At 37.5% G+C, this 15,279-nt stretch overlaps 1 protein-coding gene across 1 annotated transcript in view; it reads right to left on the bottom strand.

Moving 5' to 3' along the window:
- COL4A5 (collagen type IV alpha 5 chain) overlaps positions 1–15,279 on the bottom strand; it is a 340,149-nt gene that overhangs the window by 100,024 nt on the left and 224,846 nt on the right. Inside the window, exons 22-28 of the mRNA XM_037041949.1 lie at positions 10,930–11,022; positions 9,755–9,825; positions 9,285–9,476; positions 8,318–8,486; positions 6,048–6,140; positions 5,849–5,953; positions 4,756–4,853 (exon numbers count right to left, since the gene is read on the bottom strand). Coding sequence (XP_036897844.1) covers positions 4,756–4,853; positions 5,849–5,953; positions 6,048–6,140; positions 8,318–8,486; positions 9,285–9,476; positions 9,755–9,825; positions 10,930–11,022 — 821 coding nt within the window. The remainder of the gene's footprint in view (positions 1–4,755; positions 4,854–5,848; positions 5,954–6,047; positions 6,141–8,317; positions 8,487–9,284; positions 9,477–9,754; positions 9,826–10,929; positions 11,023–15,279) is intronic.

Here is a 15,279-nt window from a genome sequence, read left to right as displayed (position 1 = left end):
AAATCATGACATCATAAAAGTTCTAGAGGAAAACATTGGCAGGAAAATCTCAGGCATTCTACACAGCAACATCTTCACGGATATGTCCCCGAAAGCAAGGGCCATAAAAGAAAGAATAAACAAATGTAACCTCATCAAATTAAAAAGCTTCTGCATGGCTGAAGAAAACAGCATTAAAATGAAAAAAGAAGCAAGTATTTGGGAAAACATATTGACCAATGATACCTCAGAGAAAGGTTTGATCTCTAGAATATATAAAGAACTCACATGACTCCACTCCAGGAAGACAAACAACCCAATTAAAAAATGGGCAGAAGACTTGAACAGATACTTCTCCAAGGAGGACATATAGAGGGTCAGAGACATAGGGAAAGATGCTCAGCATCACTAGCCAAGAGGGCGATGCAAATTAAAACCACAATGAGATACCACTCCATATTGCTCAGAATGGCCAACATAAGCAAATCAACAAACAAGTGTTGGAGAGAATGAGGAGAAAAGGGAACCCTAGTGCACTGTTGGTGGGAATGCAGACCGGTGCAGTCTCTGTGGAAAACAGTATGGAAAACTGGTGCAGTCTCTCAGAAAACTAAAAATGGAACTGCCTTTTGACCCAGAAATTTCACTGCTGGGATTATAACCTAAGAGCCCTGAAACACCAATCCCAAAGAACCTATGCACCCCAATGTTCATAGCACCACAATTTATAATAGCCAATTTCTGGAAGCAACCTAAGTGCTCATCAGCAAGTGAATGGATCAAAAACCTTGTACATTTACACAATGGAATTCTATGCAGCAGAGAGAAAGTAGCTTATACCCTTTGCAAAAGCATGGATGAAACTGGAGAGCATTATGCTACCTGAAAATAAGCCAGGTGGTGAGGGACACATACCATGTAATCTCACCTTTAACCAGAACATAATCAACAAAAGAAAAAAGCAAACAAAATATAACCAGAGACATTAAAATTAAGAACAACCTAACAACAGCCAGAGGGGAGAGTGGAAAGAAGGGCTTTCGGGAACTACTATGAAGGACACATGGACAAAACCAAGGGGGAGAGTGGAAGCAAGGGAGGGAGGGAGGTTCAGCTGGGGTGGGGAGAAGGGGTGGGAAGAAAATGCAGACAACTGTAATTGAACAATAATAAGGTAATTAAAAAGTAAGTGGTGTTGGGAAAATTAGAGAGATACGTGCATAAAAAATGAAACTAGACGACCTTCTTATACCACACAGAAGAATAAATTCAAAACAAATCAAAGACTTAAATGTTACAACCAAACCCATAAAAATCCTAGAAGAAAACATAGGCAGCAAAATTCAGACATTGTTCGTAGACATTTTTATCGGGTATATCTCCCCAAGCAAGGGAAACAAAGGAAAAAATAAACAAATGGGACTAAATCATAACAAAAAGTTTTTGCATAGCAAAGGAAATCATCAACACAGTAAAAAGAGCACCCACAGATTGGGAGAACATATTCATTAATAGAGCTGATAAGGGGTTAATATCCAAATTTTTTATTATTCTACTTGAAATTTATTTTGTTTTTTGTTGTTGTTCAGTTACAGTTGTCCCAATTTTTCTCTCATTGCTCTCTCCTGCCCCACCCACCACCCTCCCTCAGTGAGTCCTGACCCTGCTGTCCATTATCAAGTGTCCTTTATACATGATCTCAACAACCAAAAAACAAACACCCCAATTAGAAAATGGACAAAGGACCTGAATAGATACTTCTCCAAAGAGGACATACAGATATTCAATAGACATATAAAAATATGCTCAATGTCACTAATCATCAGAGAAATGCAAGTTAAAACCACAATGATGTATTACTTCATACTTGTCATAATGTCTATCATTAATAAATCAAAAAACAATAAGTACTGGCGAGGATGTGGAGAAAAGGGAACCTTTATGCACTGTTGGTGGGAATGCAGACTGGTATAGCCACTGTGGAAAGCAATATAGAGATATCTCAAAAAATTAAAAATGGAGTTCCAGCCAAGATAGAGGCATAGGTGGATACCCTTTGCTTCCTCGTGCAACCAAAAAGAGGATAACAACCAATCTAAAATCAATAAATAACTAGAAGTGCCAGGAAAATAAAATTGCATGGAACACTGACAACCATGAAATTAAAGAAAAACTCAACCAGAACAACCAGGCCAGTAGGCGAGATAATGGACCACATGGGTGGGACTGGCTGAAGACAAAACTGATACTCAGAGCTGACTGTAGACTATGGCAGTTGCTGACTGGAGAAATTCCCAGTCTCACACTAGAGAGTTTATTGAAAAGTGGGATAGAACTGAGCAAGGGAGCTCCCTTGTTCCCTCTCTGGCCCCTCCTCCACAGGCAGCACCGCAGCACAGGAAGGAGGGTTGTCAGGTTCTGGTGAATACCTAAGGCCCCATCACCATATAACTTAACAGGTGTGCTGAGACAAAGGAATATGGCCCAAATGAAAGGACAGAGCAAAGCTTCAGAAAGAGATCTAAGCGATGAGGAGATAGCCAACTTATCTGAAGGAGAATTTAAAGCCCTGGTAATCAAAATGCTCACAGAACTGATTGAGGTTGGTCAAAAAATGAAAGAACAAATGAAAGATACCCAAAATGAAATAAAGCAAAATATTCAGGGAACCAGTGGTGACAGGAAGGAAACCAGGACTCAAATCAATGATTTGGAACAAAAGAAAAAAATAAACATTCTACCAGAATAGAATGAAGAAACAAGAATTCAAAAAAAGTGGAGACACTTGTGAATCTTTGGGACAGCCTAAAATGTTCCAATATCCAAATTATAGGGGTGACAGAAGGAGAAGAACAACAGCAAGAAATTTAAAACTTATTTGAAGAAATAATGAAGGAAAACTTCCCCAATCTGGTGAAGGAAATAGACTTTTACGAAGTCCAATAAGTTCAGAAAGTCCCAAAGAAGTTGGACCCAAAGAGGAACACACGAAGGCACATCCTCATGAAGTTACCCAAGATTAAAGATAATGAGAGAATTCTAAGAGCAGCAAGAGAAAAGGAGACAGTTACCTACAAAGGAGTTCCCATTAGACTATCAGCTGATTTCTCAAAAGAAACCTTGCAGACAAGAGGGGCTGGAAAAAAGTATTTGAAGTCATGAAAGGCAAGGACCTACATCCAAGGTTAATCTATCCAGCTGAGCTTAATTTAGAATGGAAGGGCAGATAAAATGCTTCCCAGAAAAGGTCAAGTTAAAGGAGTTCATCATCACCAAGCCCTTATTATATGAAATGTTAAAGGGATTTATCTAAAGAGAAGAAGATGAAAAATATGAATAGTAAAATGACAAGAAACTCACAACTATCAACAAAATGAACCTAAAAGAAAATAAAAACAGCCCTGGCTGGTGTAGCTCAGTGGATTGAACACGGGCCTTCGAACCAGACAATCGCGGTTTGATTCCCAGTCAGGGCACATGCTTGGGTTGTAGGCCAGTTTCCAGCAGGGGCCAGTTCCCTGCAGGGGATGCACGAGAAGCAACCATACATTGAAAAAACAAAATAAAAAAAAATAAAAACAGTGGGGAAAAAAACTAAGCAAACAACCAGAACAGGAACAGATTCAGAGAAATGGACATCACGCAGAGGAAGTTCAGTGGTGAGGGGGGTGGGGAATAGGGGAAAAAACGTATAGAGAAGAAGAAGCATAATTAGTAGGCATAAAATAGATGGGGAAAGATAATAAATGGTATAGGAAACAGAGAACTCAGAGAACTTATATGTACAATTCACAGGCATGAACTAAGGGGTGGGGAATGCTGGGAAATTGAGAAACCTGTAATAGCATAATCAATAAAAATATTTAAAAAATTAAAAATGGATCTGCCTTTTTACCCACTAATCTCATTTCTGGGAATATATCCACAGGAACCCAAAACACTAATTCAAAAGAATACAAACACCCCTATGTTCACTGCAGTGTTACTTATAATTGCCAAGATGTGGAAGCAGCCCAAATGTCCATCAGTAGATGAGTGGATAAAATAAGTACAGGATATTTACACAATGGAATATTACTTGGCAGTAATTACTTAAAAAAAAGAAAAATTTACCCTTTGCAACAGTATGGATGGACCCGAAGAATAATATGGTAAGTAAAATGAGCCAGTCAGAAAAAGACAAATACCATAAGATTTCACTCATATATGGAATCAAATGAAGAAACTGAACTAACAAAGAAAATGGGGACAGACTCATGGAGAGCAGATGAGAGCTATAGAGGTGGTGGGGAGGTTATGAAGTAGAAGGATTAAGCAAATAGACAAAGGACTCATGAACACAGAAAACAGTGTGGTGATTTCTGGGGATAGGGAATATAAGGGGACTAAATGGTAATGGGAAAATAGAATAAAGATTTTAAACAAATAATTAAAAATAATTAATTAAAAAATAAACAAACAAATTAATTAATTAAAAATAAAGGAAGGTAGGAGAAACAGGATTGTATGAAAAAATAAATTTAAATGTCCTAGACCTGCCCTGACCAGTGTGGCTCAGTTGGTTGGGTACCATACCACAAAATGAAAGGTTGCCAGTTCAGTTTCTGGTCAGGGCACATGCCTAGGTTGCAGGTTCAGTCCCTTGTCGTGGTGAGAGGCAACCTATTGATGTTTTTCTCTCATATCAGTGTTTTTCTCCCTCTGTTTCTCCCTCCATTTCCCTTTCTCTAAAAATAAATAAGTGAAATCTTTAAGTTATATTAAACTGTCCCTGACCTTTGGTCCTTGAAAGCCTGGTGGCCCAGAAGGGCCTTCTAGACCCATTCTTCCAGGTGTACCAGGTGCTCCTGGAGGTCCTAGAATTCCAGGGAAACCTGAAAAATGATAAGTCATTTTTAATCTCCAAATAGAAGATACTCTAAGAAAAATACCCAAACTCTCAAACCAACATTTCTACCCTATTCGATCAGGCTTAGTGACTACAGTAAGATGTTAAAACCACAATGACATTTTGGATGATGACTAAGGATCAAGCCTTGCAGATACTCGATAGTACTCAGTCACCTTATGGTCCTTCTAATTTCCACATAGGGCTAACATGCGTAGAAGATACACTCTTCTAAAGGGGTGTGAGGACTATTATGAGGTAATACTGAACATAAAGAATGAATCTCACACAAAAATGCAGAAAATATTTTCTTCTGCTTACATTGGAAGATAATGTGATAAAAGGTCTACCATACAATTCTGGAAATGAGCTAAAAACAATTGCAGATATCACACACATATATACACAAGAAAATAAAATCTGACTCCTTCTAAGTCATTTAGTATAAGTGAGTAAGGACATATGAAGCACTATTCTCAGACCAGTGCACACTCTTGACGATAATGAGAATAAATTTTGTGAAGAATAAAGCAGAACTGAAGCAATAAGTTTTAAAATTTTCAGGAAACCAAGAAAATATGATTTAGAATAAAACATTATTTGGTTACATGTGTGCAATAAATCTATTTTCTGTTTAATGTAATCCATTTATTTAACAAATATCTATTGAATGCTTACTATGTTCCAGGAACTGTTCTAAACCCTGAAAATACAACAATGAACATAAAAGAAAATAATTACTGTGATTTTATAGCTTAAATATCATTTTTACATATTTATAACTTAGATATTTTCTTGCCTGGACAATTTTAGATAAAGAAAATGAAATTACAGTGCATATATGCTATTACTTTTCATTTATACTCTTTACAGTACAGAGAAAAAGGGTACAATTGATATATTTTATTTGTTGAATGAACTAAAGAAATAATGTCATACTAAGCAGCTAACTTACCCTGCCTGCTACCCACCCCTACGTACCTTTGTGACCAGGTAGTCCAGGAAGCCCTATTCCAGGCATACCTGGTTCTCCTTTGCTACCTGGTATTCCTGGCAAACCTGGCTGGCCTGAGAGTCCAGGGTCACCTAAGAAGAGAAGCAACCGATTTTTGAAAGGGAAAGTTTTAAATAAAGAAACTAGTAAGTGGTGAAAATGTGGTAAAATAAATTCCTCACATACCTGGAGGACCAACTTCACCATCCCTGCCTGGCATACCAGGCAGTCCAGGCTTTCCTGGCTGGGTTATGGTCTGACCTGGATCACCTTTAGGGCCTAAGAACACAAAGGAATCAATTGCAAAATAAGTGTTCTCTTGACTAAAGATCTCTTTTAATTGAAAACAAAAAAGGAAGTATAATCTTTTAAAAGTGCAATCTAACAAAACTCTACAAAAAAAATCCCATATTATATATTCTAGGAAGATACCAAATAGGAAGGCGAAATTTCAAAAAGGAAAAGTAGATGATAGCTTTAAAAGCTAAGGGGACTAAATATTAATGGAAAAAATACAATAAAAAGAAAAAGAAAGAATAGAAAAATAAAAGCTGATGAAAAGCAAAAAAAGCTCTCATTATTGAAGATGGCATCTATAAAAACTTGTTAAAATATAAGCCAAAAGAGTCTTAAAAAAATCAAACAGTATTAAATAAGAAAAATACTTCTTTCTAGGAAAGTAATGGTACCTTAAGATTTTGTGTGCACAAAGTCCAAGTACATCTTCTTCTCATTAATTGAATTAAGAACTTAAAACAGGCTCAGTACAAAGTAGAGTTTCTTAAACATGAAATAAAAAGCATTGACCATGACAGAAAAGTCTGATAAATTTGACTACATTCAAATTGATTCCTGTCCATTAAAGATGCCATAAATAGAGTAAAAAATGGCAAGCCAAAGTAAGTGAAAATTTTGCAATGTAAATAGCTAACAAAAAACTAATAGAATATACAGGACAGGGCAAAAATTAGTTTATAGTTCTGAGTATGTGAAACACAGAGTTATATTTTTAATTCTTGTATTATTATTTATTAATTATTATATTATTTTCCATATGAACTGTAAACTTACTTTTGCCCCACTCTGTATAAAATGTATATGTGTGTGTGTGTGTGATATATAATCCTCTATGTCAATAAGAAATATTCAATCCAATAGAAAAAATGGTCAAAACACTTGAATAGGCATTTCATACAAGGAAATGAAAATGGTCAGTAGGCACACAAAAAGGTGCTAAACTTTAATGTAATCAAAGAAATGTAAAATGAAATTGCCATGAGATATCCCACACTTCAACAGATTGGCAACAATATAAAAGTCTCACAAAATAAAATTTTTATGAGGCTATAGAACAATAAGAAATAGAATAAGAAATCTTCCAATAGTTCTGATGGGAGTATAAATTCACACAACTGTTCTGGATATAGTTTGGAATTATCAAGTAAAACTTAAGATGGATTTATTCTATGCCTTGAAAATGCTAATATTAAATATATAGTATAGTCTAGGGACTGGCAAATTGTTTCTATAAAGGACCAGACAGTAAATACTTTATGTTTTGTGGGCCACCATGATTTCTGTCACAACTGCTCAACACTGTGGTTGAAAAAGCAACCATAGTCAACAGTGAATGGTTTTGTTCAAAGAAAACTTTCATTCGTGAAAGTTTTGGTCAGTTTTATTCCACAGGTTGTGGTCAGTTTTATTCCACAGGTTGTAGTTTGCTGATCCTTGCCCCAGAGAACTGTGTGCATATGTACAGCAGGGTATATATACAAGAATGTACATAGAAACATTAATCAGAATAGGCCTGAACTATACAATACCCAATTGTCCATTAACAATAGAATGGATAAATCAGCTGTTATACATGCATACAATAGAATACTAAACAGCAATGAAAATGAATATACTATAGCTATACACAGAGTAAACATAAAGGATACCTATGATTCCATAAACATGAATTTCAAAAAGAAGCTTAAAGTACTCTGTTTAGGAATGCATATCTAGGTAATAACACTAAGGGGTAAATGGAAGGAAATTATGCAAAAGTTATGGCAGTGGTTATTCTTGAAGAAATGGAAGGAGATTTTGGTCAAGAAAGGATGGAGAAGAATTTGGGGGGTTCTAGGATGCTGGCAGTATTCTGTTTCTTGATGCCTATAGCAGTTACATGTGTTTCTCCAATATATTTGTTAAACTTTGCATTTTGTATCATGTACTTCAAAACAACGAAAACAACAAAAAATTTCAGAAAAAAATTTAAAGAGGAAACCTCCCATAAAAACCACATACATATTGTGTTTTCTTGCTAAGGGGCTGTGAAAAGTATAAATACAAATAAATGTCCAGGGAAACACACCTCTCATGAAGGGAAGCCAAGAGTGGCCAAAGATAATACATTTCTGCTTTTAAGCACCAAATTAAAAACAAAACAAATGTAGTGAACTCACCTGGTATTCCTGGCTGGCCTGAATTTCCTGCCACACCTTGTATGCCTTTTTCACCTACTGGGCCTGGAGGGCCAATACCTAGAGGGCCCATAGGCCCCCTATTCCCTGGGGGACCTGGCAAACCTGGGTTCCCAGGGGGACCTCTTTCACCCTTAAAAGCAATTCCACCCTGAAAAGAGAAAAGTTTAATACAGAGACATAGATATAACAGCTCTCCGAAGGTTGGTATTACTGAACACAACTAGAAAAATGATACAGACACAAACAGTTCTTAAAAGCTGTATAAATAAATGTATATTATGAAACAGTATGTGTGATCAATCTACTTATTAATTTATTCAACAAATATTTTTGAGGTCTTACTATGTGTCAGGTGATGGTATTACAAAGAATAAAAACAGAAACTTTGCCATAATGAAGTTTACATTCTGGTATAAGTCAAGAAGTTTACAGTCTAGCTAATATATTTTATATAAATATAACCTTCCACATAAATATTCTGGACTGTGTGTTGTACACAAAATAAGACACTGTTCATTTGTGTTCAACCTGTAGGCTCCACAGACCATTTAACATGGCCATCCACTCACATGAATCTCTAAGCTTACTGTATATAAAAAACAAATTAGGCTTCTGCTGTTATGGCTAAATAAACCCAGACAAGGATGTGTGAAGCAAGAGAAGAGGAACCTTACAGTGACCCACAGTATTTTAACCTTCTCCTGAGAAAGTTATAGCCAATATTACTTAGTATAGAAATAGGTTAAAAAGAAGGAATTTATGAAATAACTGAGGAAAAGGAGTGGTAAAGAAACTCTTCATAGTCAACAAGAATGTAACATTTCTATATATTAATCAGTTTCTTTAAGCATTGATTAGGTATTCACACCAGCAACAGGCACATCCTAGGAAACATTCCTAAGTAACATTTTTACACTAGAAAACCAAGGATATTAAACCAACTCACAGGTTCTCCTTTGGGGCCAGGTAGCCCTGGCAATCCATCTTGTCCAGGGGTGCCAGGTAAACCAGGGAGACCTGGAGGTCCAGGGAAACCCAACTGTCCTTTGTCACCCTTCATTCCTGGAAAAGTGAGGATGTCACCAGGTTCTCCTTTAGGTCCAGGAAAGCCTGGAGCACCTGAAGATCCTGGTATGCCCTGAAGGGGGAAAAAAGAAAGAATGGGGGAAAGAGAAAGAGAAAATCACTTTCTCTTTTTCTAAAACTCTCCTCTCTCCAGTTTACCCCACCAACCTACCCGTAACATTTAGTGTAAAAAGCTATGAATCTAAAGAGCCATGTGAGTCACAGGGTGTCAAGGAATCAAATAAATTTAATAGAAAAACTAAATTTATTTAATATGTATACACAAGTGAAAATCAAAGTGTAAATAGATTTATTCAAGTCCTTTAGTTCTATAATATGCTGAAAACTTACTCTTAGTCCTTTGGGACCAGCTGCACCAGTGTGTCCTTTTTCACCTTTCTGTCCAGGAAAACCAGGAGATCCTAAAGACACACATACATACACACAATAATGTGAGTTTTGACACTGAATCCCCAACAAAGTATACAAAAATAAGCAAGTCAGGAAGTAAAGTTTTAAAATAAGATCCCATTCAACCCCATTAAAGGGTCGCATTTTTGTTCTCATTTTATGCTCTCAAAATGAAGAAATTGCTCTTCCTTTTAGGTAAATCTAACATTTCATGTTCCATACAATATTGTAGTCTCAGGTATTTCCAACCCCAAATCTTCTCAAGAACTCACAGCTACCAAGTACTGTGTACAGAGCTCCTTCTACTATCACAAGGACAAAGTCTAAATATCTTCCTTTGTTCTGACTTAAACAATTTTCCTAGATACTTACCAGTCCTTTCTTTGGTTTTTCACTCCCTAAAATTGGATTTATGAGAAATGTTTGGTACTCAACCACTAGGGGAAATACTACTAAAGCAGTCATTCCCCGAATTGGCTCCCTAAACCAGTTGCATCAGCATCACCCGAGTACTGGATTAAAATGCTAGTTCTTGGGCCCACTCCCCAGATCTACCAAATCAGAACATTTAGGGGTAGGATGCAGAAATCTGGGCTTTAACAAACCTTCCAGTTAATTCTGGTGTATTCCCAAGTTTAAGAACCACTGCACTGGACTCATAAGGCTAGATTATTAAATTCCACTGGCAGCTATAAGACTTGCTAAAAATCTATTTCCAAGTGCTAAATGAATTGGTTTCCTTGGAAGACACACTCAACAGAAAGGTAAGTGATCTGGTGTCTATTCTAAGCCCTAACACAGATTTAAAGTGTGATTTCAAGATATTATAGTATTGAGATATCCCAAGAGGCAGTTGATTAAAAGATTTGTGGGTCAGATGGATAACAAATTTGGTTTCAATTTGTTAGAAACTGCTGGTAGCTTCAGAAATTAGAAACAAGAGCGTAACTTATTTCACAACATAAATGTCACACAGACATTTCATGTTTATTTATTAATATGAGTGACTAGTGATAAAATAGGAAACTGGCATTAGTCTAAAGCTACAGGCTCACTAAAAACTAGCCAAGAAATAATTTATAAGTTTGTTTTTGCCCTGGGACAAGATGGTTTACCTGGAGGACCTGGAAGACCTGACAATCCAGGTTGACCTGGGGGCCCTGAAATACCAGTTCCAATACAGTTGAAGCAGGTGTCACCTTTGTCACCTAGAGAAAATCATAATGAAAAAAATTTACTAATCTACCTTGTTTAGATAGGTTCTAAAGAAGTTAGCACTAATGGACAACATTCCCACCTAACAGTGTAGTTACAGAAGCCTACATCTTGAATCAATATATTTAATATACATTTATTGACTGTGTGCCTAGCATTGTTCTAGGTGTTTGTGATACATTGATAAACAAATCAGAGAAAAATACATGTCTTCATGGTAATCACAATATAGCAGTGGAAAAGGATAATAAAAAATAAAGGTAACAAATTATTAAATTATTTATATATATGTATATGAGGTCTGTCTGGAAAAAGTCCAGCCATTGTTAATAAAATGAGAATAGTTTGTGCAATATTGATGTAACCTGGCAGCCAAGGAGAGTGGACTGGAATGCACATGCATGAACAATGATGATTTTACTGTCCTAGTCAGTGGGGGTGGTAGACACTGTTGAGTGAGCATGTGTACTGTGTGGCTATCGTATTCAAAATGACTGAGTGCACCCAGCAACAAATCTGCATCAAATTTTGTTAACCTCGAACATTCCTCCACGGAAACTATTTGGATGATTCAGAAGGCCAAGAAATGGGCAACTGGTGATTGGGAACTTCAACACAACAACGTACCCAGTCATGCATCCCATCTAATGCAGAGTTTTTGGGCAAAACATTTAATCACCCAGGTGACTCACACCCATACAGCCTACATTTGGTGCTCTATGACTTTTGGCTTTTCCCAAAACTAAAATAACCTTTGAAAGGGAAGAGATTTCAGAACGTTGATGAGATTCAGGAAAATACAACAGGGCAGCTGAGGTAACTGGGAGAACTCTGTGAGGTCCCAAGGTGCCTACTTCCAAGGGGACTGAGATGTCATTGTCCTATGTACAATGTTTCTTGTACCTTGTCTCTTCTTCTATAAATGTCTGTTTTTAATTTTACATGGCTGGGTACATTCTGGTTAGACCCCTTATATCAAAAGAATCATATTTATAGTGAAAATATAGAGCTGAATAACAGGACTGCATATAGGATATACTGGGGATGGTTGACAGGTTTCAATTTTATATAGGGTGGTCAGGATAGACCTTATTGAGAAGATAATACAAAATAAAAATATTAAAGGATGTAGAACATACACAACAAGTATAGAATATTTCAGGCAACAAGAATAACCATGTTTGGCATACACAAGGAACATCAGTGAGACTATATTGCTGGAGTAGAGTGAGAAAGAGAAACCAGGAAAAACAGTTCACAGGTTATAACTAGTGGTGCATCATAAAACATTACATAGGCCTCCCTAAACACTGTGGCTTTTACTGTGAGTGAAGTGAGAATCTAGTAGAAGAATTTAAAAAGAAAATCAGCATGATCTACCTTAAGTTTTAAAAATAATGACTCTGGCTTGGTGAAAATGGCAACGAGGTAGGTGGGAGTGGAACTGAGTTCTCATTGTGCCCAGCTGGAATACCTAGCTGATCTTCTGAGGAACAGAGTGAATAGCCAACAGAATCCCAGCTCATATGAAGTTTGGAGGCCAAAAATTGCAGAGGACATTGAAAAACAGATGGTGAGGAGAGTGTGCTAGGGTGGTAAGGTCCCTGGGATCTGCGCCAGGACCAAGGCTGCTGTGCCCTCGGCCTGGCACCTGCTGTAGGATACGGGGAGGAGAGTTAGATCACCAGGTCTCTCCCGTACCAGAGCAGGGAGGGCAGCCTGGCACCATAAGGGACCTGGATGCTGGAAGTCACTGGGGGTAATAGAGACTAAGTGGGAAACAGAGAGGCAGTACATATCTGCTGGGCCTGTGGATGCTGGCACCAGAAAAATTGGGGTGCTAGGCAACAGCTAGAGAAGGGAGGAGCTGGGACATGCCAGACCCTGACTCTTACAGTTTCTGGACTGGTTGGAAAGTGGGCTGTGTAAAAAGCCATGAGCTTGTTGGGAACTGCGGGTAGCTGTTTTGTAACAAACTCTCCAGCAGCCACTGGAACACCCTGAGGGATATTTCAGAGGCATGCACCCAGAGTGAGTGGCTGAGGGAAACTACGCGCCCTACCTGTCTGGAACTGCGTGCCCAGAGACAGCAGCTGAGGGGAACCATGCACTCCATGTGTCTGGCATTGTGTGCTCAGAGGCAGTAGCTGAGCTGAACCTTGCTTCCTGCTTGTATCTGGCTCCTTGCAGGAGATGGACTCACACTGTGAGGAGCTGAGTGGCTGATTTGAGCCTGGCAGCTCACAGAAGACCTGGGCTGGAGGCCTGGAAACTGTGAATATTGCGACCCAGACCTGGTCCCCATCCTCTCATAACCAAAGGAAGGGAGACAAATGAATCGCAGCTACCCTCTTCCTGTGGTATTTAGGAAGACGAGCAGAACTCACTGAACAGGTTTAAAGTCAGCAGGAGGCTTACTATTACTATTTTTTTCTCTTTGAATCCTCTTGCTTTTTTTCCCTTTCTTTTTTCTCCAGGGAAGTGAGGCAATAAGACATGGGGTTAAAAATGGTCCAGAGACAGATCAAAAGGGGGAGCACAAGCCTAACCCCAAAAACTGAGAAACGGAGACACATGTCACTTTGCTATGCCACAGACCTGGCATTTTATTGTCTAAGCATATTATTATTATCTTGTCATTATTTTCATCACTTTTATTTTATTAGTATTTTTATTTCTCTTCCTTATGTTTAGTTTCCTCATTGTATTTACGTGCTTAATTGCATTGTTTGACTGGTTATCCTTATTCTCTCTGTATTGTATTTTAATTTTCATTTTTCACTTCACCCATGTTCCAATAACACACAACATCTGAATAGATAATTTCTATTCTGTTTATCCAAGTCATTTATTTCTTTCCATATTATTGTTGTTCCAGTATTACTGTAAATAATTGTTGTTCCATACAATTCTACATACTACACAGCAACCCTCCCTGATCTTAGCCCACTTCACTTCAATGTGATCATTATTATTGCTGTAGTTAACACTATTCTCTCTCACACCACATCTACTTTCTATTCCTTAATCTCACTATCTCTCATCATCTAACCTTGCACAAGAACTCTATTTTCTTGATTCAGCTCACAATCTTCCTCTCCTCTAACAAGAGTCTTATCTCTCACCTTTTATAAAAAGTAGCCAGTTGGGTTAAATATCACAGTTAATGCCATATTTATTCAAAGAATCTGTTGTCACTTCTCTAATTCCTGCTACTTTAAATCCCATAAAATACTCTCCCGCTGTCTTAATTCATTTTGCCTTCCCCCTGCCACTGATCACATACAAGAACAGATAGGAGCTGCGAACATCCTTATACCTGCTGGAGGAGAAACCCACCAACAAAGGAACCACAAAAAGGTAAAAATCAAGTACACCAATACAGCCCACATAAACAGAAGAAAGGGCAAACCTAGAGCATCCAGACAAGGAGGTTAGAGACCACACCATTGATCCTCATAGAATTCATATCATAGAAGTTCACCCTACAAAGACAGCTACTGAAGCAAAACATCAGGAAGCACAGAAACACAAGGAGTGACCTAAAATAGAAAGACAAAAAAAAAAGAATATGCAATCAAAAGGAATGAAAGACTCTCCAGCAAAAGAGCTAAATGAATTGCAGGTAACCAAAATATCAGATATAGCATTCAAATTAATGGTTATATGGATGCTCAAGGAACTCACAGACAACTACAAGGAACTGAGTAAGAACTATATCAGCATTAAAAAGGAAATGAAGACTATAAACAGAAACCAGGAAGAAATGAAAAATTAAATTGCAAAAATAAAAAACATTACAAGGAATTACAAGCAGGCTCAAGGAAGAAGAGGATCGAATCAAGTGAGTTGGAGGACAAGGTAGAAAAAAAACCCAGAGAGAGCAAGAAAAGGAAAAGACACTCAGAAAGAACGAACAGGTGGTAAGGGAACTACAAGACAACATGAAACATAACAATATCTGTATAATAGGGATATCAGATGAAGAAAAAGAAGAGCAAGGAATAGAAAACCTGTTTGACAAAGTAATGATGGAAAACTTCCCTAATTTGATGAAAGAAAAAGTCACACAAATCTGTGAATCACAGAGAGTTCCAATCAAGAGGAACACAAAGAGACCAACTTCAACAACAGATCATAATTAAAATGGTATCATTCCAAGACAAAGAGAGAATCTTCAAGGAAGCAAGGGAAAAAGAGGAAGAAACATACAAGGAGCCTTGATAAGGCTAGGAGCTGACTTCTCAATG

This window comes from Sturnira hondurensis, unplaced genomic scaffold, assembly GCF_014824575.4.
Source record: "Sturnira hondurensis isolate 20B ecotype Veracruz unplaced genomic scaffold, ASM1482457v3 Scaffold0003420, whole genome shotgun sequence".
NCBI classification, from domain to species: Eukaryota; Metazoa; Chordata; class Mammalia; order Chiroptera; family Phyllostomidae; genus Sturnira; species Sturnira hondurensis.
Note: the sequence above shows the minus strand (reverse complement) of the source record. Positions and strands in the feature narration are given on the sequence as shown.